The sequence below is a fragment of the Haliaeetus leucocephalus genome, unplaced genomic scaffold, assembly GCF_000737465.1.
Source record: "Haliaeetus leucocephalus isolate CR32 unplaced genomic scaffold, Haliaeetus_leucocephalus-4.0 Scaffold213, whole genome shotgun sequence".
NCBI lineage: Eukaryota > Metazoa > Chordata > Aves > Accipitriformes > Accipitridae > Haliaeetus > Haliaeetus leucocephalus.
In genome coordinates this window covers 357,540-384,411 of record NW_010972649.1, presented here as the reverse complement: position 1 = coordinate 384,411, position 26,872 = coordinate 357,540, and the positions used below count along the sequence as shown (strand labels likewise).

General features: G+C 42.9%; 1 protein-coding gene across 1 annotated transcript in view; it reads right to left on the bottom strand.

Annotated features, from left to right (window-relative positions):
- RGS6 (regulator of G-protein signaling 6) overlaps nt 1-26,872 on the bottom strand; it is a 107,320-nt gene that overhangs the window by 63,577 nt on the left and 16,871 nt on the right. The window contains exons 2-5 of the mRNA XM_010566478.1: nt 7,582-7,632; nt 6,093-6,199; nt 3,763-3,814; nt 954-1,018 (exon numbers count right to left, since the gene is read on the bottom strand). Of these exons, the coding sequence (XP_010564780.1) occupies nt 954-1,018; nt 3,763-3,814; nt 6,093-6,199; nt 7,582-7,632 (275 nt within the window). The remainder of the gene's footprint in view (nt 1-953; nt 1,019-3,762; nt 3,815-6,092; nt 6,200-7,581; nt 7,633-26,872) is intronic.

Sequence of the window (26,872 nt, the reverse complement as noted above, 5' to 3'; positions counted from 1 at the left end):
TTGGGAACTCTGGATGCATTTCCAGGGTGGACTAGATGAGTGGCAATTTTTGCACGCTCTTCACTGAAAGGACCAAATGGCATGTGTATATATCCATGTGCACAAAAGTCCCAAAATGTAGAAGGTAAGGAAGAAGGAAAAAGTCCATTCTTGGAAAAAAACCAACCCTAAAACATATACAATATAAATGTTTTCATTGTAATAAACATGAACACAAAAGTTCAATAGAACTGGCTTTGTAAACAAACTCTCTCCAATGAAAATCTCCACATTTCGAATTCAGCTGTTACACTGTTGAGCTAGTGAACAAAAAAAAGTCAGCATGATAGAAAGAAAAGTTCAGCTGGTCAGAGTGTTACACTGCTGGTATTCAAAGAAACTCACACCAGCCCTGCCCCTGCTGCCTCCATCTTCCCACTTCTCCCCACCCAAACCCTGCACAATCTGAAGCCAAAATTGGGGATATTTTTATGGATAATCATTTCATAACAGAAAACATGCCCTGAATAAGCTTGAGTAATAGTTTTTTATATGGCGTATTGAAAACAGTCCAAGTCTAATATATGAAAACTTTCATAACTAGATGGGTCCTCGGCAATTTAATTGCCCAATAGTGCACCTGAAAATCCGTCATTTCCATGTGTTAATATCTGCTATATAAACCAGGAACTGTTAACTGGAAATAGGAAACAAAGGTAAACTTCTGTGTAATTTGCCCCAATCTTGGAGGGCCAGCTAAACAGCAGATGCTTCAATCTGAGACATTGCAAAGCCGGGGATGTTCCTCAATTGTGCTCCTGACATCGTCTCCAGATCAGCCTTCACACTATTCTGACAACTAAAAAAAAGACACCTTAAAGGCTGACCCCAAAGCACAAAATGGCAGCATTCAATTGGCAAGCAAAGCTCTCTCTGTACCCCCCAGGGTTAAAGTCTAGCAGCAGTGTACCTACGGCTTCATAATCCGCCAACTCCAGCCTAGCTTTGTTCTGCATGGTCCGTTTGCAAAGATAGATGGCTAAAGGGAGAAACAGAATGGAAAACAATTACAGACAGATTATTAGTACTAGATCTTAAAAAAGAAGAAAGTGGTTCATGCACTGTTCATTCTCATCAGAAAGCAACATGGAATAAGAGGGCTGAATACCCAGCTGACATTACCACTAGTAATCTCAGAGGCCTTAAACATCTGGGACATCTCATTTAGAAGTGCTGAGTATAGATGCCAGGACCTAACAAGATGTCTGAGAAAGGCACAATTGCTTCTGGGGCTGGTAAAAGATTTAGCATTAGCAACATGTTCCCCTCACCACTTTGGGAATATGCCTGCCAAACTGAGAAGCTATGCCCCCCTTTTTCCCTTTTGTTAAAAAAAAAAAAAAAAAAAAAAAAAGGATATTGAAATGAAAACAGAAATACAGACCAGATCTTAAAGGTATGATCTGAGCTTTTTTTCATATGCTCCATCCACTTATTCTACACATTTCAAATGGTTAAGAAAAGCCTTCTCACATTTTACCATAGGCAGACACTGTAGAAACTGATGTGGTTTGGGATTCGGAGGGTCAAGATGAGCCCAGTGTACAACACCAAACCAGTCCTAGGCTGCCTTCTGGGAAAGTCTCAGCTGGACCTGCTAGCTCACCCCGTTTCCATTACGTGCTGAAACACAAGGTCCGCAGTACACACTGGGTATACAGTCAGGACTGAACTACATAACAGAGGCCCAGTGCTCTTGTTTTGGGATAAATCTAGATGTGAATTTTATAGCTTCCTTGTGTTTTGCCCTCTTTCATGCTGCAGGGCCAAGTACTTATTGTGCAACATGTGCCAAACTGGAGCAGGGCAGAAGGCAAAGCATCATCTACAGAAAACTGCAATAGATCTTTTTCAGAAATTTTCAGCTTTTCTTCAAAAATCACAGGGTTTTGGTTTGCTGGTAAATACAATTTTTTGACACCTTCATGGATGTTTTTCATTGGAAACCTGTTCTTCATTGAAAATACATGAAAAAAAACCCCAAACCAGTGCTACTCATGTAATTCTATTCTATGCTATTCCTGTAATTCTAACATTCATATAATGAGCCAATATTATGCATGGTAACCAGAGCTGATCAGTTCATGTATATTTATACATCTCAAGGGCAGTTTCCTCTCTAAGCCATTCACAACACCAAATAAAGCAAGAGTCAGTCATCTCACAGTATTTCGTCATGCTAGGCAGTGACCTGCCATTAGCAAGTTAGTTCCTGTTCTGTGAGTGGATCCTTGCAAATAAAAAAAGTATAAAGTGCTGCTGGGATTTCAGTTTTATTTGGGTCTACTGCTAGTTTGGGATTAATTCCTGGGAAGACTCCATCTGTACAGACCTCTGATATGCAAAGACTTATTATAAGCATATGTTAGAGATTTCTGGGACAGATGAAAATCTGTCACTACAGGGCTCAGAGCCAATGCAGTTGCAGCTTGTCCAGCTGTGGGTCAGCTCATATAGGGCTTTATTTTGAGGTGTGCTGCTCCACTCAATGCCCTTGCAGCACAATAATCTGACTGTGAAACTAGTTATTTATCAGATACTATAGGAAAAACACAGAACTTCCTCTTCAGATTGCTATTCTGATATTTAGAGAATATGTACTTGGCACAGTTCAGACAGTTATATATGGTGACTGTAAAATCTGGAAATTATTTTGCATATAATGAACAGCATCATGTTCTCTCCTAAGCAGTTCCCTCACTGGGATAAACACGTAAGTCTGTGCTAGCTTCCCTGCAGATGAGGACTGCAAATGAACTATCACATGACAGACACCATTGCAGGCTACTTCTCCACCCTAGCAAATGATTTCCAGAATCCATAATGATGAGTAATTATTGCCCAGGAAAGAAAGAAAAAAAAAGTGATTATTCAGGGAAGAGTTCTAAACTGATCTTAGGTTATGAGATATTTCAAAAGGACTTCCAGAAGCTCCTGTTTTATGAGCGCACACATGGATTCACTTCCTCTTCCAATGCCACACCAGGATGCAACAATTGATTTTATCATTTAACTGTGAAAGAAGCACAGTTCTGGAAGAGACAGCAATATTGCATGCAGACAGCTAAAGATAACAACACTGACATATTTTTTTTATGTATTACCACTGTCTGCAGGCACTCACATGTTTAACACACCATGTTGCAGTTTATTAGCTCATAAACCATGCTAAATCTTCTCTTTTTTACCAGCTATCATCTAGTAATCTTAAAAATCTTAAAAAAATGGGAAAAATAAGTCTGATGTCACAGATCAGAGAACTTTAACTATGGGCTGCCATCAGTTATATACTGGTTTATTGATCAGTCAGATGAGTGCCCAGATGAGGTAACTTTTTATTGATCAACATATCAGATTCAGCTACAGATCAGGTTATGTTCTCCCACAAAAGCAATATTGGTATTATTTAAGATTCCCAAGGAGCAGTATTCTGCTTGCTGTAAATCCTGCCAAAACGGACAGAGCTATGAGAGAATGAAGGTGACGGTAGGTAAAACCCTGACCCTACTGAACTCGATGGCTACAGCTCTGTAGGCTTGAAACACCCTGGGATTTCACTTCATGTGTTTGAGACAAGCACATATCTGCCTCTGATGCTGCAGTCTGACAAGAAACTCTGCTGATGCAGGGTTTAGGTGGCCAACAGTAATTATTTTAAGGACAATTTTTTCCATCACAAACTTTCTGTACTAACTTTCTACAATGAAATAATTACACTCTCACCATAATCTGTGTTTTCTGGTTCCCAGCAGTTTGAAGGCCAAAAGTATGGTGCCTAAGAAACAACATACACATTTTTGTAATTTAAGAGATGAAAAACAATTCAGATGCAGAAATACATTACAAGTACAAAAAGAAGAATCACAAAGTCTATGGCCCAGTCTCTGCCCGCAGGGGAAACACTGCTACAGATCTCAGCAAAAGTGAGGATGCTTTTCCAGGAAGGTATGACCTTTAACATTCCTCACTGCAGGTAAATAGAGATGCTATAATACAAGCATCTCTTGAGGAGGGTGTCCAGTATCCTGATGACATTTTAGACATTGTTGCCAGCTCATCTGAATGTGGACCTCTTACCCTCTAACCCCAGAACCTCCTCTTTCCCCAGGAATTCACAGTCCCCCCGATTTTTTTTTTTTTTTTTTTTTTTTAGGAGCATGAGAAACCTCATGACCTTTTATATATGCTACACACCACTTGCTTTTTTGGAGCAGCTACCAGTGTGGTTGGCAGCCAGGTAGCCTACAAAACAATTTACTTTTTAAATATAACAGATGGCAGAGGTCAAAATTCAGCTGATTAAAGCAGAAGTCCTGCTAAGCTTACTGCTTTTGTTTTCTATTCAGGTCTGCATATTGCAGTTGCTACAATTAATTACAAGATATTACTACATGTGGCTTTATTTCAGTTTTAACATGAATGCAAGACAATGTCCCTGTGATCACACAAATTACAGAACACTGTTTTGCATTACTGATGTAATGCCACAAAGGGGCGAAGGACATTACGCACAGACTATTCCTTGCACCAAATGATACAGCGTTCAATGCTCCTCACTGATATAGACCTTACAAACTTCACAAGATGATGAGCTACTGTTAAAGGAGGGACTGATGTTGAGGTAGAAAGCGGCAAGAAGACAGTGATGGAAAAGAAACATGATTCTATCAGGTTATTTTTGCAGTAAACGGCTGAGGAGAACTGTTGCAGGAAATGACAACAGGCAAAGAATAAGCAAAAGTTGTAGGAAAAGATAAGGGAAAGAAAAGAAAAGTCAATAATCATTCAAGACAATTTGATGATGTGGTTTACATAGGCTTAAAATAAGGAAAATAAATTAAATTATATTGAAAACTAGCTCCCGAGAGCTGCACAGGACAACTTCTTACGGTGTCATTCTTTTAAAATAGAGAAAAATACAACTAAATGGGCAATCAGTATTAACCCTGCTTCTGTCAAATCTTGCATGGCAGGAGGAGCAGGACTTTCAGAAAAGCAAGGGAATTGTAATGAAAAATCTTAGTCTGAATGATGCCAGGTAACCAGACGGTGGGGTGAGATAAAGGGAGGTCTGTGATCTCCTGGGCTTCTTTGCTCACCGTGCCATTGGTCTCATACGATAACACAATACCACATTAGCAGTAGGACAATGAGCATGAGCAGCAGCAACATCAGACGCAAAGAGAACAGGTTTTTCAAATAAAAACCAAAAAAAGAGGGAAAAAAATGTAAAGGAGGAACAGGAGGGTGAACAGAAGAGAGGTCACAGGGAAGATAAAGAAGCTAGCTATGTTCATGTAACAGAAAACCACAAATTTAGCCAGTAGGATTAGGCAGTAGGACTCCAGGTTTGAACTTACTGCTTCTTTTAAAGTTATACAATCTGTCCAAAAGGAGTTGTTGCAGCACAAGCATTCAGTTATCTAGGGCTCTGACAGCAGCAGGTTTTGGACAGGGCTTGGAACTCAAGCACAGGATGCTTTAAAAATTCAACACTTCTGGAGGCACAGGGACACTGAGGGATAGAGATGTCCCAGCTTAGGTGACTGCTAAGGTTACACATTCTTTGTAAAAGAGCCAAAGCCTGAAGCTGCGCCCTCCCCCACCAATCTGTAACCAAGAGAGGATAAAAATCTGAATTTTCTGCTGTGCCAAAGCTTGAATGTCCAACTCCAAAGTTTGGCCTGGTCCATTTTGCACAAGAGGGTGTCTACCCAATTCCATGCCAGGGTTAGAACCTGAAAGCCATTTTCTTTCTCCTGGTTTAGTTCAAATCTGGGTACAACAGCCTAGAAATCAGATTTCAAAAATAATCACAGGACATATGCGTTCATTTATGTAAAAACTGTGGGTCAGAAAGTAGGAGTGATTTGGGATTCTAAAGCAGATCTTTTTGAAGGGCTTGAGTACCTTCCTAAGGCTTCTACCAAGACAGCCTCAATCCCTGGCTTCATAGACCTAATGGGTGCTTAGGGATAAAGAGCAGGTAATTTCAGCAGTATTATTGCAGGGACAGTAGAAGGGGCCACAAGGGAGGCAGAGGACTCACCAACCTGAAAACGATAGAATGTCCCATCATCTTTCAGGGTAAGGACATGGTCTGAGATTGGAAAGACATAACCCTGTGCAGCAATAAGACTTCCCAAGTGTATTGCTTCCCCTGTGAAAGACAGAAAACAGCAGGGATGTGTCAGGAAGATGTGCACTGCACACTCCTCTGCTTTCAGCAGTGGCTCTGGAGATGACTTGCATAAAGACCTGGTGCACACATGCCTTTCTGTACCCACACTGCATCCTTACACCTTCCAACCAAACCATGCAAAGCAGAAGAGCAGAAATCAGCCTTACAATACAGCTGAAACACTGCTCAAATGTTTAACCTGCTGGTTTTGTCTTTACAAAATGTCACACAACAGTTCAGCTCTAGAGTCTGAAATTCAGTTCAAAGCATATTATCCACCAGAAGTGACAGCTGACAAGAAGCCTGTTCCATCAGTGAACCCCACTTGCCTCTACCAAATCCAACGAACACCTGCAACACCAGGTCCTTAGCAGCATATTTATTCATAAAGACAAATCCTGACACTGCTATTTTTTAGAGGAAACTGTGCAGAGGCAGAGGGAAGTACATATCCTAGCACTCCCAGGGCAACCTTCACCAGCACAGAGGCACATCTGCACAGATTTTCAACCAATGTCAGTTGTCAAAAGCTGCATCAACTTTCTCAGAGTTGCAAAATACAATTCAGCTGCTCATGCACACCCATGCTATTGTCTGCAGCTGAAATTCAGATTTGGGACTTGACTGGACTCATGAGAAGGGATGTGTGTATAGGGATGCCCTCGGTGAGACAACACTGCCTCCATCTCTGCTTTTACATTGTGACAGTAGGTAGCAGAAACAAACTGGGAAGTGAGATGCTAGATTTCTTCCCTTTCCAGAACAAGAAAAGAAACTTCTGGGCCTGCAGATCTTTTCTCCCTCTTTTCCCAACAGTTCTTAACTGTGCCAAAACGATTTTGGTTTCTCTGAAGAGTAAATTGTTTGGACTGTGCCCATGCACTGATCACTGTTCATGGCTGATTATCCATGTATCTATCTGCTGTGATAAATTAGCAGCCATCATCTGATATCATGATGGTGTCTGTGTCATCCTTGGCCAGTATGTCCTGTCAGGCACAGCTATCTTTCTCCAGATCATGAAAACCTGCCACTGCATTTGCCTGTTTAACCACACACATCCACCAACTTCCTTTCTAAGTCTGGGAAAAACCTTAAAAATCAACCAGTCTTTCTTAGGTAGCAACAATTTCACAGACAGGCTAGGACTCCTAAAAAGTGCTTTCCGTGTGTTGCAGTGTAAGGCATTAGACTTAATTAAGATGTTGATTCTTATCTCTTTCCCTCTTCCTTCCGTCCAATGCTTAAATCAACCTTGTTGTTCTACCGGTATTTTAGACTGCAGCAAAATAGTATCTAGTGTCTAATGGCACACACGATACAGACGGAGTATCTGTTCCTCCCCAGCTATGTCACCTTACCTGGATCCTCAATGTTGAGGTTCTTCATAAGCCACTGCACAATATCAGCACCTTAAAAACAAAAAAGGTGAAGAAAGCATCAAACACTGAGACCACAGGGTTCGAGAGCCCTAGAGAGATATAGCATTGGGATGGATACAACAGAACTGACATGAATTTTATTCCATTTTCCTTTTTATCTTCACCGAGGTTTCAGAATGTTTTTCCTTCTTGTGCCATAAACTGTAATTACGTAGTTATTGACAGGTACTAAGTCCCAAGAAGTATTCTGTGTGATAGGAGACTTGATATACTTTAAGTCAGATATTACTCTAATGGTTCCATGTAACTTGTTCTCTCCCAGTTGCTTCTCTCTCATCTCAGCATACAGGGAATTATGTTTCTGCAAGCACTAGCTAGCAAGGAGATGAAGGAGCATTTACTGGCACCTCACACCTGTAATGTCAGAGGCAATAACCTAAAAGTACAGAACTGAGTTATTGGTCAAAAAAAAGACAGAGGAAAGTCTTGCTTATGTCAAAGACAAGCAGTATCTTGGAGAAGGAAGTGGTATTCAGTGTGCCTGTAACCAAGCCACTATTGAGCTGTCACCTGCTAGTGATTGCACCAGCAGGATGGTGGCCAGGAGCAGAGAAGTGAGTCTTTAAGGTCCGTCAGGTAGTTTATTAGGTTTTCAGGGCCCATCAAGTAGTACAAAGGTTGTTCCTATCTTATAAACAGCATAAAGACCTCTAGGATTGATCCCCTGCATGTATACAACCTCTCTGTTGCTTGTATGGAAATCATAGAAGTGGAAAACTTGTCACTGTTCAGTAGAAGCTAAGGCCTTGTATCAAAATACAACATGACAGGGCAGCAAAATTTAGTTAAAACCCATACTCAGGAAGTTAAGCTTAAAATGAAACATAACGGTTTGCACAAGTCAGCCAACTTGACTTGTCCAAAGTCAAAGACAATCAGCAAAGGCACTGGAGGCAACTTAGCAAGTCCATGCCAAGTTACAGCAGCATGCAGCACAACCTAACGATACCATGTCTGGATGCAGACGTAACTCCAATCCCTTCTCAGCGTACAGTCAATTTGTTGAGAAATATTTGCATTCACATACAGTAGGCTAATAGCCCCGGTAATAGTTGGTGATCTGCTTTGTGATATATCATTCGAAGATAGCATACAAAAAGGAACTGGTCGACCATATGGTTCAGGCTTACTAAACAAACCCCAGAGGATCTTATTTGCATGGCCACTTCCGAGTTCAGACACAGTGGGTACTTCAAGAAACAACATAACCCACATGATGCTTGTTCCAGAAAAGTCTGAAGGACATTTTGCTTTCTGCAGGCCCAGAGCATCCCCACGCCCTCAGCAAACCTTAAATACAACAAAGGCCAGGAGGCACAATTACGATGTGCCACAGAGACAACAGGCACTGCTAGTGTCCCAGGTCCTTGCAATATCTGCAGGTCTGAGGGACTCTCCCATACATGTGAAATTCCCACTAGAAATGTGGGCTCTACCCCATGCAGAAGGAGACAGCAGCTCCTGCTCCCCTGACAATGCATTTTGACCCCTGACTCAAGGAGCACCAGAAAAACCTCTTCAGTCAGGCTTCAGCAGCAAGCAGGAATATGGACCTGACCTCCCTCATCCCCTACCCAAGGCAAGTGAACAACCTACTTGTCCCCTGCAGGCAATCAGCAGAGCTCCTGAATCAGGGAAGCATCTGCTTTTGCTTAAATACTGGGCAAACAGATGTGACCAACAAGCAGCAGCTGGGCATTGTCTTGATCTGCCTTGATTGAAGGTATCAACAAACCAGACACTACAGGACCCATCTCACAAGCTTATATTCTCAGCTCTATGGTCACTCTCCACACCTTCCAACTCCACCTAACAGCAATTTAAGTTGCCACTATCCTATTCGGAAAGTTATTCCAGAACTCTTTTTCTTGCCTTTTTTTTTTCTCATAGATAGAACTCTTCTTGTAACTTCCCAGCCTAAGTTTATTAATATGCAATTTATATGCATTTGATATCATACCTGCATTATCATTTAATGGAAATAATTATTCTTCTTCCTTGATAGTTTCTCCTGAGTGTTTCTACAGAGGGCTGACACATTGCTTCCCTACCTTGATTTCACTAAACCAACAAAACTCTTTTAGTGTCTTCTTAAGATGGTCTTTCCCCCTACTTTACCACTCAGCAACTTTTCAGATTTAAGTTCCGTTTCTTTGCACTGGGGTCACTAGAACTGCATGCAGTACCTTGCAGAATATCTAACCAATGCCTCTGGCAATGGTGCAAGCACTTTCCTGTCTCTACTGAAACCAGCTTGTCAGGTGCATCCTAAAGTCACATCGTTTTTTTGTGAATAGTAAATTTATTCAGAAAAAGATGTCTGAGGGGTCCAAAACTACCTCCTAGATGAGAGCACATCCAGTGAACAGTGCTAGCTGAATAACATATGGAGAAAATGTTCAGAGCCAGTAACTGTTGTTTTGACAAGTTTGTTAATAAAATATTCTATTTTATAAACATGGATGTTCCCTTTTGCCTTTTACAAAACAAAAATATCCTAAAGAGAGAACAAAATATTTGGGGTTAGAAAACCATTTCAAGACAACTCAAACTGATGTGCTTATGTATTGTTAGAAACAAAACAAAACCTCACAAAAAGCTGTCTTGGTTCAAACTAAACCAGAATCTTTCTTGGTTTTTCTGTTCATTCACCAAAGTAAAAAGTCCACTGTTTCCCCTGATTTTGGCCTCAGATTACAGCCTTGCAGTGATCTCTTAGGCATCTTATTGCCAAGTGACATGACAGCTGATACTTGAAAATCATCTAGAGTAGTACATTGCTTTGCTCAAGGGAGGTGAAGTGCATTCTGCACGATCCCTTTCCAGATATACAGGAATACTTAATATGCAGGATTAAGTCCCAGTCCATTTTTACATAGAATGATCATGTCCCCAGCTCTAGGCCTCTTCTGAGGAATCTATTCAATTTTCATCAAACTACAGCGAAAAACTCAAGTAACACTGAAAGCTGGTTCCCCAGTCTGTCTTCCCCGTTGTTAAGATTAAAAAAGAAAGGTTTAAAGGGGCAAGTAAACCAAAGGCACTGACTCAACCAGAACTCCTGTGATCAGCCACTCCAGAATATAAGCAGCACTTGAGATCAGGGATTTTAATTTGTCTCTGTGAAAAACATGAAGTCATTCCTGAAGGTTGCCAAGAGCCTGGAAGATGTTATAGCCATTCTCCTGTTGTCCTGAGGCAGACAGATTATCTTTCTGCTGAGTTTGCTGAACCATTATTTATCACCTGCCAAGACTGATTACTCACCCTCGGGACAATGACAAGTCTTTCCTTCCTCTGTTAATTACTGTCATCATTAATAGCCATGTCACTAATTAATATTCAATCATAATGAAAACTCTTTACTGCCATCTCCCATAACACCTTCAATTTTTAGGGTACCCTCACACATTGGCGTTGCCTCTGCTTGTGGCTGTTTCTATCACTGCAACCTACTTTTGTCCACCTAGAAATACTACATATGCCCTTCATCGAATGAGAAAATTCAGATTTATCCTTGTAAGGCACAGTGAAAACTTGAGTGAATCTTTTACAAGACTCTCCTCTGTCAGACCAAGACACAGATTCCTTTATCTGTAAGTTTTCCAGAAAACTTCATCTTAACCTCTCCTGTAGGTTAAGCCCGATGGACAGTCCTCACATAACTCACCTTCCCAAAAAGATCTTTTCCAGCTGATTTTCAGATTCCACATTTCACAAGCTCTTTCAGAAGACACCTGAGGGAAACCCTTGACCCTGACATGTTTCTACTAAACACTAACAGGGCATTTGAGATCTTCTGAAAACAAATAGTTGGGTATGTTTTCCTAATAGAAAGTGTTGCTGGATCCAGGTAGAAGAACGGCTCCCATCTCCTCTATGCTCCTCTCCATCCATCTACATTTCCTCTGAGTCAGTATGCTCAGTTCAAGGATAGTCAACAGCCTGTGAACACCTATTTTCTCCTCACCTATAATGAAATATATCTTTTTGCTTTAGGCTCTTTGAAGCTGAAGTACATCAAGTTGCTTAATTCCAACAGAATAGCTGTATTTCTATGCACAAACAGATTCACAATGACCATTTATCCAGCTACCTGGTTTAGAGACAGACTAGCAGTTTTATATTTCTTGCTATTTTCTCCACTTTCTGTTCGGCCTCAGTGATCCCATAATAGTAGCTAGTGTTCTCAGAAGGCCATTGCCTGTCAACATGACAAATGAGTGGCCAGCCATGAAAAGATAAATTAAAAAAAAAGTTCACAAGGTGTGAGGCCATCAGCAAGATGCAGTTAATGAGGTGAGTCACCACCACTATATTTGATACCTTTTCTACTCAACCTAAGTTGTTCTACCTCTTCCAGAAAATCCAGGACTTACTTGGAAAATGTAGAGCCATCTATAATCAGATTCACCCATCTTCCACAGGCTGTGTGAAATGGCAAAGGCAGACAGGACGATGTACCTGCCTCCCGCAATTTCTAAAGATCTGCTGCCCAGCGTGGAGACTGTGCCACTGGTTCTGGGCAAAAAAGCCAGGACTGCTGGGGTCTGCTTGTCATCCAGTGGACTCGGCATGTCCCTGGCAAGGCATATGCATGTGCATACACACACATATATGTATAGAAATAAAAAATACAAAAGTATTTCTGAAACTTCAGAAACATGCATCTTTGCGTTCCTTTTTAGGCTTGATAAGACAACTGCATTTTTTGCTGAGTGTCCTGAGATGGCAGAGCTGGCAAGCACTGATGAGCAGAGCTCCACAGTGATTTGACACGGGACATCTCATGTTGCCCAGGTGTGGCATCAGTGACCAAGGACTAAAGTCTGTCCTTTCTTATAGGAGTTGCTAAGCTGAGCACTGATCACTGCATGCCATCCAGCAACTACAGCCAATGAGGTGGGATGCTTTGGATCTCAGATTGTTCACAGACTCACATTGCACTGACAAATACTAACACTGAAGAAAGTGAGGTCTCAAAAAAAATTTTTGAAATACTGTCTGATCATGTTATGAAAGAACTTGTTATATACACATTTCTACAGGAAGAGACATAAGATTGCTTGGTTATTTTCTGTTTTTTCCAGTGTTACTGTAACCCTAATATTCTCTGAACATATTTTAATAACTAAAAAAAAAAATTTTTGCATAGTAGGTTTTTTTTTAATTTTACAAAAGGAATACGAAAAATGTGAGATGTTCAGCTCCTTCCTAGACCTTATCTACACACTCCATGACACACTGTGGGCAAACAAACTATGTGCCTAGCCTCTGTTGTCAGTCACCTCCAAACTCAAGGTCCAGACAGTCTTTTGATACAAGGGTGAAAATGTACTCTCCTTTCTGTCACTCCATTCTTGAAAATGGATGAACCCATTTTAGCACCGAATTTTCCAAACAATTTGCTCCTGAACTCAGACCAATCTTTAAATATTTCTATCAGAAAAGCAAGACTGGGTAAAAAAAAAATAAAAAAAAATCACAAGCAGTCAAAATGACATAAGAATACATGCATGGGTGTATGAGCAGCTACTCAAGCTGCTTTTTACCCTGCCCATCACGGCAGTCACACTATTCAATGGAAATAATGTGTTTTGGTTCCTCCTCAAACAGCACTGGGTCCTTGGTAAATCTAGGACAAAAAGGTTAATTAAGTATCTACACTTTTACCACCGGGCTTGCAAAAACAAACAAATGACTGTCACCCATGATAAAGGGCAAAACGATTTCATACAAGATTTCTCAAGGCCTCTAGCACTCACTGCTACTATTTTTCTTACACAGAGCCACCCACTGACTCCCACAGTGATTTCAGCTAGGTTGGAAGTACAGACTCCGGCTCACAGTAAGGATTTAATGCAAAGCACCGGTTTTTAGGGGGGGGGGGGGAATATCTAGGTCTCTCCCTAGTATTCTATTACAAACATTGGGAAAGCACTTCATAGAATTTGCCTACAATAAGCACATAAATAAATACTAATGCCAACTAAAAAAAATCTCAACAGTTGACTCAGAAAATGTGGTAATTGCAGCTCTCCTCCATCAGCATGTGGTAATTGCACCACTCAGTGTCAGCAAGGAGCATCAAAGCTACAACAGCTTAGAGCTTCTAGCAACAGCAATTTTTCTTTACGTTATGTTCACTTTAAATCTTGTTTGTGAATTATTAACAATCATTAGCAGCAGGAGTATTACCCCTTTTTGATCAAAGCAGTCGAAGTTTCTAAGCAGTCTTTTTGTTCATCACAACTTTTGAGTGCTTGAATTTACAATTTACTTTTCTTGTAATAAAAAATTTGAAAATATAATACTTTGTGTGAAAGTCAGAATGATGCTTGGCGGGAAGGTGGAAAACAGCACATGAAGTTGTGTTGCGCATGAACATTCCAGGATGATAAAAAAATGACAAGAACAGAATATTTGTAAATTTAATGGGTTCACAGTCTCCAATCCTCTGCCTTTTCCTGACAACAGTGTGGGTTATTTATCATGATGTTTGGGCTGATATGACATTTGAGCCGTTTCTTCATCCCTCCTCTGACTCCTTTACTAAGTGTTATCTACAGAAAGCTGTTCAGTATGCTTGCCCATTTATACCAAATTTCAGAGTATTTCAGGTATTTCAGAGATGAGTCCCATATAAATATCAATCATTGGGGTCTGTATGTTGCTTGTGAACTTAGGAAGCACTCTGTACCTCTGTTGCATGAGTGTCCGTATCTGTGTGAACAAAACCATATGAGAATCTGATCACAGAGTTATTGAAAGCCTATCAAAATTAACAACTCTGATGTGTGATTCATGCACGTTCTTGTCCCTGACACCAAGCCCTGAAGCAAAATTAACAGCAGATCTATTAATAGATTCTTTCACAAAAGGGAGTCATGACCCGGACTCACGGCTGCACTGCAAGGTGTTGATAGACACTTGTGGTGTTGGGAGCGTGACAGAAGATAACCTTCCAAGGAGAGAGAAAATGCCACGGGCTCCTGTAGTCATGGTGGGGAAAGAAGATGAGCAGCTGAGGGAATCAGCTCAGGGAACGAGACCAGGCAGAGGGCAACACACCAGAGTTGCAGAGCTGCTTGTGTGCTCTTACTAGGAACTGAACAGGAGTTTCTAGCAACCGAGTGCTAACACGCTTTGAAATAGCTTACAAAGTAATGGGCTGCAAATTCACAATTTAACCATCAGCACTGCAGTGTAAATTTGATCTTTATCTCCAATATGTATTTTACACGTAACACACATGCGGTCTCTCCTGCTTGCATTTTAAACGTAGACGGATATGAAAGATAAGAGAGAGAGATTTGGATTTGCAAAATCCAAATTCCTTGTGTGCTTTCACCCTGTTAATAGCTCCTTCTTCTGAACTGCTATTTGGAAGGACTTTTGCCTTCTCATCACATTGGCCAGGCTACCAAAGCACACATACCCATCCTCTATAACGCAGACCTGTAGAGGGAGATTTTCACTAGGCAGGAATCAATAAATGATCAGACATGACAGCCCAGAGCTCTGTGTGGGCTAATTTACCCCGGTAACAAAGATAAATTAGATCGTAAGGTCTCAGAGATATCACAGCCAGACTGCTTTTGTTACAATGCTGCCCATCTAAAAATAGTTCAGGTAGCTTTACAAGGCATGAAAACAAGTAACAGAAGACATACCCGAAGACAGGCTTCTGGCTTGCAATACACTCTCATCAACAACACTTAAAAGCAGGGAGCCAGCGCTGAGGAGCAGAAGGGTGCCACTAGCTGATAGCCCTGGATTTAAAACGATTGCTCTACAGTGGTATTAGTAAGGCTGAGTTAGCAAACCTCTTAATGGATGCACAGTTAATCCCAGTGAAAGAGGTCTGCCCGGACAGCTTAAACCAGGTCCTCAACTGGAAAAAAAGCGATACCAGCAAAAGGTCTTTTTCCAGTTGACCTGCAGCGATAGAAAGCATTTGGTGCTACGCCAGCATCGGTCTTGTCCTCACTCCTCTTTGACAGACCTATGTCACGTCAGCCCAGCCCTCGCACTCAGTGCTCAGCACCTTTGACTGCTTACACACCGGCATTTGCTTGCACCAAGAGATGCCAAGCAGTAGTCTTACTGCAGGAGCAGCCACACTGATTTATTCATGCTAAACATTCCTCACCTGCCTTGGAAAACCCGAGCTGCGATCAGATCTGTGCTATCTACAGACAGGCCTGGCATCAATAAATGTGCTGATAGATCCAAACAGATGGACACACACACCCTCCAGAACCCAGAACATACCATAACCCCAGTGCAATCCCCACTGACGTTGCTTCGCTTGACTAGAATTTGGACTGCTCTAAATTAGAGGCATACTGCATGACCTATGCCCAAATCTTGTTCTCTCCTCAAATGCAACCCTGAACAAACGGCTGTTACTACAAGCATGGGAGGAAATAGAAGAACAAAAAAAAAATTAACAATTCCACACTTTGTGTCATTCAAACCCGTACCTGTTCCTCCTATAACACCCACAGAAGATGAGCATGTTGCCTTGAGAGCCATTAGAGAGGTATACAAGAGGCAGGAAAATTGTACCTTGCAGTCCCAGCCTTCCAGCAGAAATAGTAACTGCATTTCGTAGTAGCATCAGAAGTTACCTCCTTTTACAAATTGCTCAGAACTGCGGATGGCTCAAGATGTACCTTTACACCTACAATTGATCATAAATTTACAGTTGCTTTTCAGGCTGCTCTGCCTTTGCATTACTCAGACTACTGAAGTGGCTCGTATAGCTTAGCAGTTTGGCGCTCTGCCATATAGTAGTGTTTAGACACTGTTCCTCACACTGTCAAAATGATTCAGCAACAAAACAGCAAGGAAAGCAACTCTGAGGACTGCTGGAATCGGGTCTTTTGAAGATTCCCGTGTCAGATCTTGTTAGGGCTGAAACATTTTTACTGCTACACAATTCCTACACACAGCCTTTAAATCAAAGGCAATCTTTCCGTCGTTTCAATCATATATTAGTATTTTTAATAGCAAGTTTTCTTCTCCAGGAAAGAGGAAGATCAAAAAAACGTAGAAAGCGACTGGTGTATTTCAGCATGTGACTGTCAGGTCACTTCACACTGTGTCCTCATTCACAAAGTGGGCTTCAAAGGCTGTCACATCAAGGTCCTCCTTGCCCTCACCAGTGTCGTAACACTTTCCCTGCAAAGGTGTAAATGTCACCGACTGGTGCAAGACAGTAAAGTGCTCTGAAAGCTGCAGCATTTTAATGATTTTAGCACAGTATTTATTTACTAGGAGTCAATATTTATTTACTAGGACCCTGTAGTCCTCACCTACGCTGTGTTCCTATGAATTTCCACAGTAATTCTGTTTGCAGAAGCACTCAATTTTTAAACCTCCTAAAGAGCTCTAACCACAACAGATCTCTCTTTCACAAGATCATGCACTTCCATGTTAATAGCGGGAACATTATTGTCTGTGCTCTCTATTACAGATAAGGCTAATTAGCATCATCAAATTCTCTAAGAAACCAACTTCATCCTGCCACGTTGCTACTCTTTTCCCTCTTATTCTTCAGGAAAGGTTGAGAACCACACGCAGTGTTTGCAGTGATGCAGTAACAGTCATGTTACATGGAAAATGAAATAACCGGACATCTGCAGTTCTTTTCCCTCCAGGAGTTCATTGTCCTGAAAATGAAATAATTGGTATTGTACAGCTTTTCCCCTCCCTTTCCCTGCTAGGCCTTTCAATCACGTATAATACAGAGTGCACTGGACCGCAGTGGGCCTCACTGGAGCTCTGTACTGGTGCTGCAGTCAGTGAGGGACAATTCTACAGCAGGATTAAGGTTGCACATATAATTTGTTTTAGTCAAGGGTAACACCAGATGAACTATGACCATATAGCCATTGCTGACAATTTACTTACTGCCATGCTAAAGAAAGAGACAGTATTGGCACTAACACTAGAGGTCACGTTTTAAAAGGGCTCCTTAAACCACGTGTTAAAGGTGCTTATACCAGTAAGGAGCAACTGATTTTGCTAGCAAAACAGCTCGTTCCTGCATTTCAAATTTGGGCAGAGATATGTATCAGTGGGAATTTTAAATGTGCAGAACAATTTAATGATAACATTGAAACAATCAACGAGCACAAATTTGTTAGTATTCATAATTAAGTAACAAGTTCAAAATAAGTAAATTATTTGTTCTTTCTTACATTTGCTAGATTTCATAGGGCTGCGCGTAAGAATAGAAGCAGTGAAAGCAACAATCAGCTTCTCCTACATACCTATATTTTAAAATTGCGTTTCCTGTCTGGTAAATCCTTCAAGTTCTTTTTAACAAATAACCTCTGAAAGTAAGAAGCATTTTGAAAAGCTGAAAGCAGCATTAAACAAGTACCGTTCAGTTTAAATAATTGAATCTACTGTCAAAACACCATGTAGCTTAGAACTGCAAAATATCTGTCTATGAATTTTAGAAGGCATTTTTGTTTCCATACTAAGACAGAGGGAATCTAGTAAAATATTTTCCTTCCTTTCTTTTTCTTTCTTCCCCCTCCAAGAATCTGAAGACCAACATTTTATTCAACCCCTTTCAATTTAACTCTGGGTTTGGACTTGGAAAGGCTGACAGGCGGCTCCGAAGCAGCAATTTCAGATAGCAACGGGCCCTGAACATGGGATGGGCTCAAAGCAGACACTGCTGCGTATTTAGTTGTTACCCAAGCAGGAGCACAAAGCACAGTCTTCATAAAGCCGTTCATCGCGCAGCGAGGATCAGCCTTGTTCAAAGTAGGTCTCTTGTTTCAGAGAGCTTCGTGGTGCAACACCCGACAGCAGTGGGACAAACCAGACAGTGCTGCCGCTTTCCCGTTTCCATCCAACGATGCCTCAGGCTGAGGCCCAGCAGCTTCACTCGCTTCTTTCTGGAAACATCACGAGGGTAAGTTGTTGACTGTCACCGCTGATTCTTGACAAAACCCAGTCTGGTGTGGCTCTCTAGAAATATACCACTGGGCACATCAGCTGCTTTGTGCCCTCTGAACTCAGCTGCATCCTGGCGAGCGCGGCAGGAATGGCCTCGGACCCCACAACGTTTCTCAGCAGGCACAGTTTGCCTGGGCAAATTTGCACAAAACAGCCTCATAATGCAGCAAACCGCATTCTGGTGCTTTTAGCTTCCAAATAAGTAAAACTCGAAGTCCTCTCTATGTCAAGCAAAAGCTTTTTTTCAAGCCAGCAACACTGTGTTCTGTAAGATCTTGGGAAGTATTTTAACTTGTGAGAAGTTTAAGGAAAAAAGTCTTAAAACACCTTCAGAGAACAGTTTCACAAGCGATTGTAGAAACTCGAACTATGTAAATACTTTAAGGAAAAAAATCTTTCTGTAAATACAAAAAGACAAAGAAGCAAATACATTTCACTTGTGCTCACAAGACTTTTGTATTTGCTTTCCAGCAGCAAGAACCGTTCCCTATTTATGTTGTAATACCCTGAGGGTCCCGCCAGTAGGCGCTGGGCAAGGGCAGACAGAGTTAGTCCTGCCTCTGGATGTCGTCCCAGCAGCACGCTGCCCGACGGGGATGTCGGAGCAACAGTTCCGTTCCGACGAGCAGCGGCGGAAAGCAGACGCCGGTTCTGTAGATGTGAGCGCATCTGCTGGCAACCCATTTTAGGAGGTCCCGGGCACCCCCCACAGAACGCGGACCACGCCGCGTGGATGTCACAGCGAGTCAGTGCTTGTGGGAATGAAAACTTTCCTGGGGTTACAAACGTTCTTCAAGTACTTTTAGATCACGTTCTCACTCAAACCACGCATTGCTCCTTCCCTCGCTTCACCTCTCGCCCGTTCTCCCTCCTCCTTGCCCCGAACCTCTCGGTCTCAGCCGGCAGGTTGAGCTCAGCGAGCATCGCGCCCCTGACCCAGGCTCCGATGAGGAACAACGCACGCTGGGGCTGCCCGGCTGGGTCCCGGCTGGGTCCCGCCCCGCAGGGCCGGCAGGTGGCGGTGTTGCCCACGGCATAGGAGGCAGCGCGCCGCCAGCGGGCCCTGCTCCGGGCCCGGCCCTGCTCCGGGCCCGGCCGCTTTCGCAGGGTCGGAGGTGGTGACCCGAAAGCCGCCCGACTCCGGCTTAGCGGAGGCGTCGAGGCTGGCTGGGGAATCAGGCGGAGCCCCAGCCTGCTTCGAAAGGGCCGCTGGCGATCGGGAGAGGCAACTAATTTTGCAGAGAACGGCACCAAAAGCGGAGTCCCGGAGGAAAGGAGCAGGCACCCTCCTCTCCCCGGCCCGGCGGAGGGAGGCCACCTCCGCTGAAGTCAGTCAGAGGGTACAGCAGAAGGGAGGCAAAAAGGGCCCGGGAGAGCCACACGCAGAATTACAGCGTCACAGTAAAACACGACAGGTCACACCGTCAGGGCGTAGCGGAGGACAGCCGCGGAAAGGCGGAAGGAGGAAAGGCCCTGCTTGTCTTCTGTTTAATTGTCACTTTTGCCTCAGGACCACGAGGAATGCGCCCAGGTGTGCGATGCTCCTCTTTTCCCTCAGTCAGCCATCAGCATCCCACACCAACAGTCCCTGGGAAAGACGGAGACGGAGCGGACACGGCGCTCCGGTCACCACACCATCAGCCCGGGAGAGCTGCCGAGCAGCGTCCGTCGCCCATCCCGGCGCAGCCAGCTCTCCAGCCTCGTCCCAGAATAAAGTCAGGAACCTACAGAAATATTTGCGAGACCCAGCGGGAATGCCAAGCTTTTTACTGTGCTATAGACCGCACATGCCTCTTATAAATGTATTCGCTTCTGTTTCACTGGGGAGGTAAAGGGCAATCTTTGTTTGTCTGCATCTCGGAAATGCAAATTGGGTAAAAGCCTGGACTCAAGGAGGAAAACTCATATGGCTGAACATCTGTAATCTAACTTCTTCCATCCTCCTAGAGGAAAATAAACCACCCAAACCCCATATAGGTTAAAGCCGTGACCTTATGAATTAAACTGAATCACAAGAGGGGAAATGTAAGCAGCAAAAGATACAGAATATATTGAGAAGAACCAAAGTTTTGGAAAAAAAACCCCCAACCTGTTGAAAGTACTACAGCAAATTTATCTAAAGAACAGTACAACAGGAACAAGTAAAGAAAGTCAGTTCCAAAAGAGATCATGTTAAACCCAGGGGAAAAAATGAGACAAGCTGCTTCTAACAAAATGTTTTGTCACATCAAGAGGCAGGCACTAAAAATGAGTTAACAATACAGGAATCCATGGCTTTGTCTCCATATACCCATATAATCCCTCCTAAGGAGCACAGATCAGAGCATAATTTGCTGGATTGCTCATTGTATCGTCCCTGCTGCAAGAACAAGCACGAAGGTGATGTTTGGAAGAAGCGGGACCAGAAATCCCGCTGCACAAAAGCAAGGTAACTCAGTGACTGTTAATCATGACACCTGCTTAAGTATAACAATACTGAATACATGTATTACTCTTATAAATACTACACAGATCTCAATATAAAATACTCTTCCAAAGGCCATATATTAAAAAAAAAAAAAATCACAAATCCAATCAACTCTGACATAGCAGAGGCATCCCAAGTGGCCTTGTATTTTCTATGAAAACATACAATTACTAAGTCCCAAGCCAAGAGTTATACTGGAAAAGAACTGTCTTCTGTGCGCTACTGGGAAGCCTTTCCTGGATCTGCCCTCTCAGGACTGCCAGACTAGATATCTTGGCCACAAGAGATTCCAAAATGAAGTATAATCAAGAAACTATGCAGGCTCTCATGCTACTTGTAAAACTCAGCTAGCATTGACCATTCTTCCTTTACTCTTTTCCCCATCAGCTGCACATTTTATTATCAATATTTACTGACAAAAAGAGAGAAGCAGAATACCTACGCTTCAGCTAAAAGCAAAGTACAGGCAGGAACCTTGTAAAGCTTCTCCCGGACCACCCCTATGCCAAAACTCCCTGGAGGGACCTCGCAGAGGTTGGGACAGTTACTCTTTCCTCCTCCTGGTCACATGGCATTGTCAGTGAGAATGCCAACAATTGCAATTTTTTGTGATGTGAAAGTTTTTCTATAAGGAGTTAAATTGCAAGCCATACATCAGTGCACACACAAGCAATTCTGAGAGAAATTTTGAGGAAAGCGATTTTGAGATAAAATATTCTAGAAAGGCCAGTTTCTTTTATTTTTTCTTTCCTCCTCCTCCCCCTCCCCGCAGTGACGTATGTAGAATAACCTTGTGGCCATACCTCATATTCCTTGGTCAAAAACTGCAAGCAAATTTTCTTCAGCCAACTGCAATCACACCACCCCACCAGTTCTGGCTGAGCCTTCTCTTCCCTTGCTGCAGCCAGCATTTCGGGCTTTGTACTGACTGCACTGCCATGACTCTGCTGAAGCCAGTCAAAAGCATCGCTGGTCACTATTTACAGCCATGGCATCTCACAAGCTCCGCAGATTGTCCAACACAGCGATTTATTCCGAAATAAACTTTGCAGCTTGTTCGCCCTCCAATTAGCAGTAGCTTATGCTGCACGTACAGAGGCAAGTGCAGATGTGCAGAGCTGCACCCTCTCCTCTGTCAGCTCAGGTTTGTTCCTCCCTTGTAGTTAGAAGGGAGAAAGGGTACAAGTGAGTGGAGAAAACGTACAAGGTGCAAGAGGATAAGCCTGTAAAAACCAGTCCCAAGGAATAAGAACATAGATGTTGAAAACAATGACAAGTATGCAAAAATATGCTGAAACTCTGAAATATGTGAACTTCCTTTCCACTGAAGTCTGTAACAGTCTGTGCATATACCTGAATGTGAGTCAAAAACATAAAAGAGGACAAATTCCTTTTCTGCTACTCATTGTATCCGGACTTCTTCATCTAGTACACTAGAGCTTAGCATCAGGGATGTCCAAGCTTCAGTTCTGGTATGTTGCTGTACAGCTTTAGAAAGACCATATTATGTTCCTGCAGGTCAATTATACAGCTGAAAAATGTGTAATGATAATATTCAGGTGTCTCTCAACAGGGTTGTAAAGATTAATGAATTGATGTTTACCTAGCACTTTGAAAACATAAAACACCATACGACTTCATAGTGTGTTGAACATTAATACTAATTCCTGCCAATGGAGTTCCCTAGTCCTACTCTCCTGTGCAGAGTCACTCCTCTGTAAATGCTAATTTCTGGTTTTACTTTCACAGGCTGAAACCTGCCAGTGCTTTGCAAATTTTGCTAGCATTATGCCCAGAGCAAACCACAGTAGGTCCCAAGGCAGTTAACTCAGAATATCGTTTCCAACCTGAAAGAACAAATTGAAAGGGCAATATTTACATTCTCTCACCAGCTTACTCACAGACACTCTTGTGCAAACATGATCAGTCTATGGCAAGGCCATGCAAATTTGAAACCAAGATCCCAATCAGGTAATTTTATTGTTACAAGATATTACTCAGCATTTGTTTGGTACTGTCTAGTACTGGGCAGGTCCCTTTTGTAGGGCCCACAGATACTAAGCTCATTCAGCCAAGGACCATGTCGTTTACTTGACCTGTTCTTCTTACAACATTGCACAGCTTCAAGGCTCCAGTCTTAGACAGTGAGCTCACACAGGTTCACTTCGTGGCTGTGACTACCCTTGCTACAAACTTTAAGCAAAGGCTGCCAAGATTACAGCTGAACCAGCAATTTGCTGCCAGAAGTTGGTCTGGTGAGAGAAGAGATTAAAGCAAGAGTTGATTTGCTTCTGAAAGTCATGAGGGTCTTCTACACATTCAAATTTGAAAACAGAGAGGCGTGTCACAGATGTGGAGATGATAGCCTTACGATAAAGTGCAGTACAGCATGACAAATTATTGACCCACTTAAACATCTCTCACACTAATGACATATCTTGTTCCTTCAACACACCCTTCCAGTAGCTAACCTTGCAAGCTACAATCAGCACCTCCAGCTTCCCATCTATGTCCCATTAAAAATAAAAACCTTTATTCAAATTATACCTACAAAACCCCAGAACACTGGTCTAGCCAAATGATTGTGTTTCTGCCAGAGATGTTTTTGATATTGTCACTTTAAGTCTCCTTAGATTTAGACCGGGACCTCACAAATACCTGGCTTAACAGGAACAGCTGGTCTTGTGAGGCTCTGCCAAGGATATCAAGTTCCCAGTAAACAACAAGCACTTAGATACATGTATTGGGTTTGCATGGCAAGGTTTTGGTAGCCGGGGGGCTACAGGGGTGGCTTCTGTGAGAAGCTGCTAGAAGCTTCCCCTATGTCTGATAGGGCCCAAGGCCAGCTGGCTCCAAGATGGACCCACAGCTGGCCAAGGCTGAGCCCATCAGTGACAGTGGTAGCACCTCTGGGAGAACAGATTTAAGAAGGGGGAAAAAAAACCCTGTGCAACAGCAGCTGTCTGAGAAGAGTGAGAATATGTGAGAGAAACAACCCTGCAGACACCCAGGTCAGTGAAGAAGCAGGGGGAGGAGAGGAGATGGTCCAGGCACCAGAGCAGAGATTCTCCTACAGCCCATGGTGAAGACCATGGTGAGGCAGGCTGTCCCCCTGCAGCCCAGGGAGGTCCACAATGGAGCAGATATCCACCTGCAGCCTGTGAAGGACCCCACACGGGAGCAGGTGGATGCCCGAAGGAGGCTGTGACCCCGCAGGAAGCCTGTGCTGGAGCAGGCTCCTGGCAGGACCTGTGGCCCTGTGGTGAGAGGAGCCCACGTTGGAGCAGGTTTTCTGGCAGGACTTGTGACCCCACGGGGGACCCATGCTGGAGCAGTTTGTGAAGGACTCATGCTGGAGAAGTTTGTGGAGGACTGTCTCCCATGGGAGGGACCCCACAGTGGAGCAGGTGAAGAGTGTGAGGAGTCCTGCCCCTAAAGAGTATGAAGCTGCAGAGACAACATGTGATGAACTGACCACAACCCCCACTCCCCGTCCCCCTGCGCTGCTGTGGGGGAGGAGGTACAGAAAATGGGGAGTGGAATTGAGCCTGGGAAGGAGGGAGGGGTAGGGGGGAAGGTGTTTAAGATTTGGGGTTTTTTTTCTCATTATCCTACTCTGATTTGATTGGTAATAAATTAAACTAGTTTCCCCAAGTTGAGTCTGTTTTGCCCATGATGGTAATTGGCAAGTGATCTCTCCCTGTCCTTATCTCAACCCATGAGCCCTCTGTTCTATTTTCTGTCCCCTGTCCAGCTGAGGAGGGGAGTGACAGAGCAGCTTTGGTGGGCACCTGGCATCCAGCCAGGGTCAACCCACCACAATACATCAGTCAAAATGGACATCATAGGAGCCTCCAGAAAAACACAAAAAAGGCCAACAAACTTGGGGCCTCTGCCTAGTGCCTGTGCATCTCATGAGTAGACCATAAACAGAACAGAAAAGCACAATTTAAACAGTGCAAGATACTTATTTTAACATAGCTACATGTTCTCCTGCTCTTCCTCCAGCCCATGGGAAACAGCAGTCTGGCCCCCAATCTAGACAGGTAAGCCAAGGGAGAATAGATTTTTCCATTGTTTGAAATGTAAACACAAAATGGCAAGGACATATGTTTGTTTCACAACCATTTCAGATGCAAGTTTGCAGAAAACTGATTCAGGATATGCAATCAAGTCCAGGAAGCAGAGCAGTGACAGCAAAGCAGAAAAGCATACAGCAGACTTGCCAGGGGTGACAAAACAAAAACAAAACCAAAACCACACACCTCAAACAGTTTTCAAGCATTCGCAGATGCCCAGGAACTAGACAGTTTTTGGTAATGCCCATCTGAAGCACTACTTGCAGGGATGGCCAGCTTATGCTTTTTGGGCCACATGGCACTCATGAGGGGTTCAACTGAGGTTCCCATCCTGGGGGACTCCCTTGCACAGGAGCTTCTAGGTCATCTGAATCCCTGACTGCAGGAGAGAGTGCCTGCGCCACCGGATTGCCATCTGAGCCAGCACGGGGAGGTGGATACCATGAGAGGCCGTGGGCACATCCACCTGCTGATCACTCTTCCAACTCTTACACTTTGAGCTTATAAAATGGGGTCAGGAAGTTGGCTGCCTCCAGTCTTTTGGCGTGATCCTATCTACCCACTCCATAGCTAGCCCAGTGAACGCTTTGTCCTTGTCACCACATCAAGATGTCCTGGCTGGGCAATAGCTGGTTGGGTTAAGTTCTGGTATTAGGGAAGACTATAACTACCTATAAATACAGACCAGTTTGACCACTAATTTCTCCCTGAGGAGACTGAATGCTCCACACAAACCCACAACACCCCCTGCCAAGGCACATGCCAATGAAAACAGCCACACTGTTGATGGGTCTTAATTGCCTCCTTAGTATTAAAATAATGTAAGAAAAGTTGATCTATAGCAACAACAAATAGGGGCTTTTATCCTTTTTGCAGGGAAGATAATCAGTGGCCATCAGGAATGGAGATAAAGTAGGTCTCCATTTGGCTTAGATTCAACTAGATTTTTTTTCCATGAAGATCTCTTCAATTTTATCATCTGGTTATTAAATACACATTTTTGTCTTAAACCTATTTTGAAGTAATTATACAGATTACGCTGGTTTAGAATGCTCCCTTTTATGAAACTAAATTGTTGGGTATTTGTACGCTGTCTGTAATTTGGTATTCTAAAGTAGTAATTCGGAGAGCAAAACAATGCACCTCCTTGCCTGCTTCTCCTTTTCTTTTCTCTAGTTGTTTGCATCCCTTTGCACCTCCCTGAGTACACAAAGACATGGACATTTCCCTCGGATTATTACTTGGCTCTAGCAGCCTAATAACCATTCATGCTTTTGAGAATTACCCCTACATAGATTTGTTACAGCTTTTGACTATAAAGGATGTCAACCCCAGACAAAATATTAACACAACAAAAAGGTGTCCTACAGGCAACCTTTCTGTATTTTTAAAAGAAGATGCTGGACACAAGTTTCAAAATTACTTAGACTCCTTTGTTCCATTTTCAAAACTGAATGGTCCTCAGGAGCCTACATACTATCAGCTTTCAACAAGACATATTAGCATAATAGAGCCATTTTTCAACATCAGACTTACTTTTTCAACACTTCAAGTGTTTCACCTAGCCACATAGATATTGGAGGAGCCTGCCCTTGGTTTCAAGCATTCAGCTTTTCCTTGAGCTGGCATATAGTGCCAGATTAAATTCCGTAATTCATCAGGTTCTTTCTTTTTGCTTTAAAAT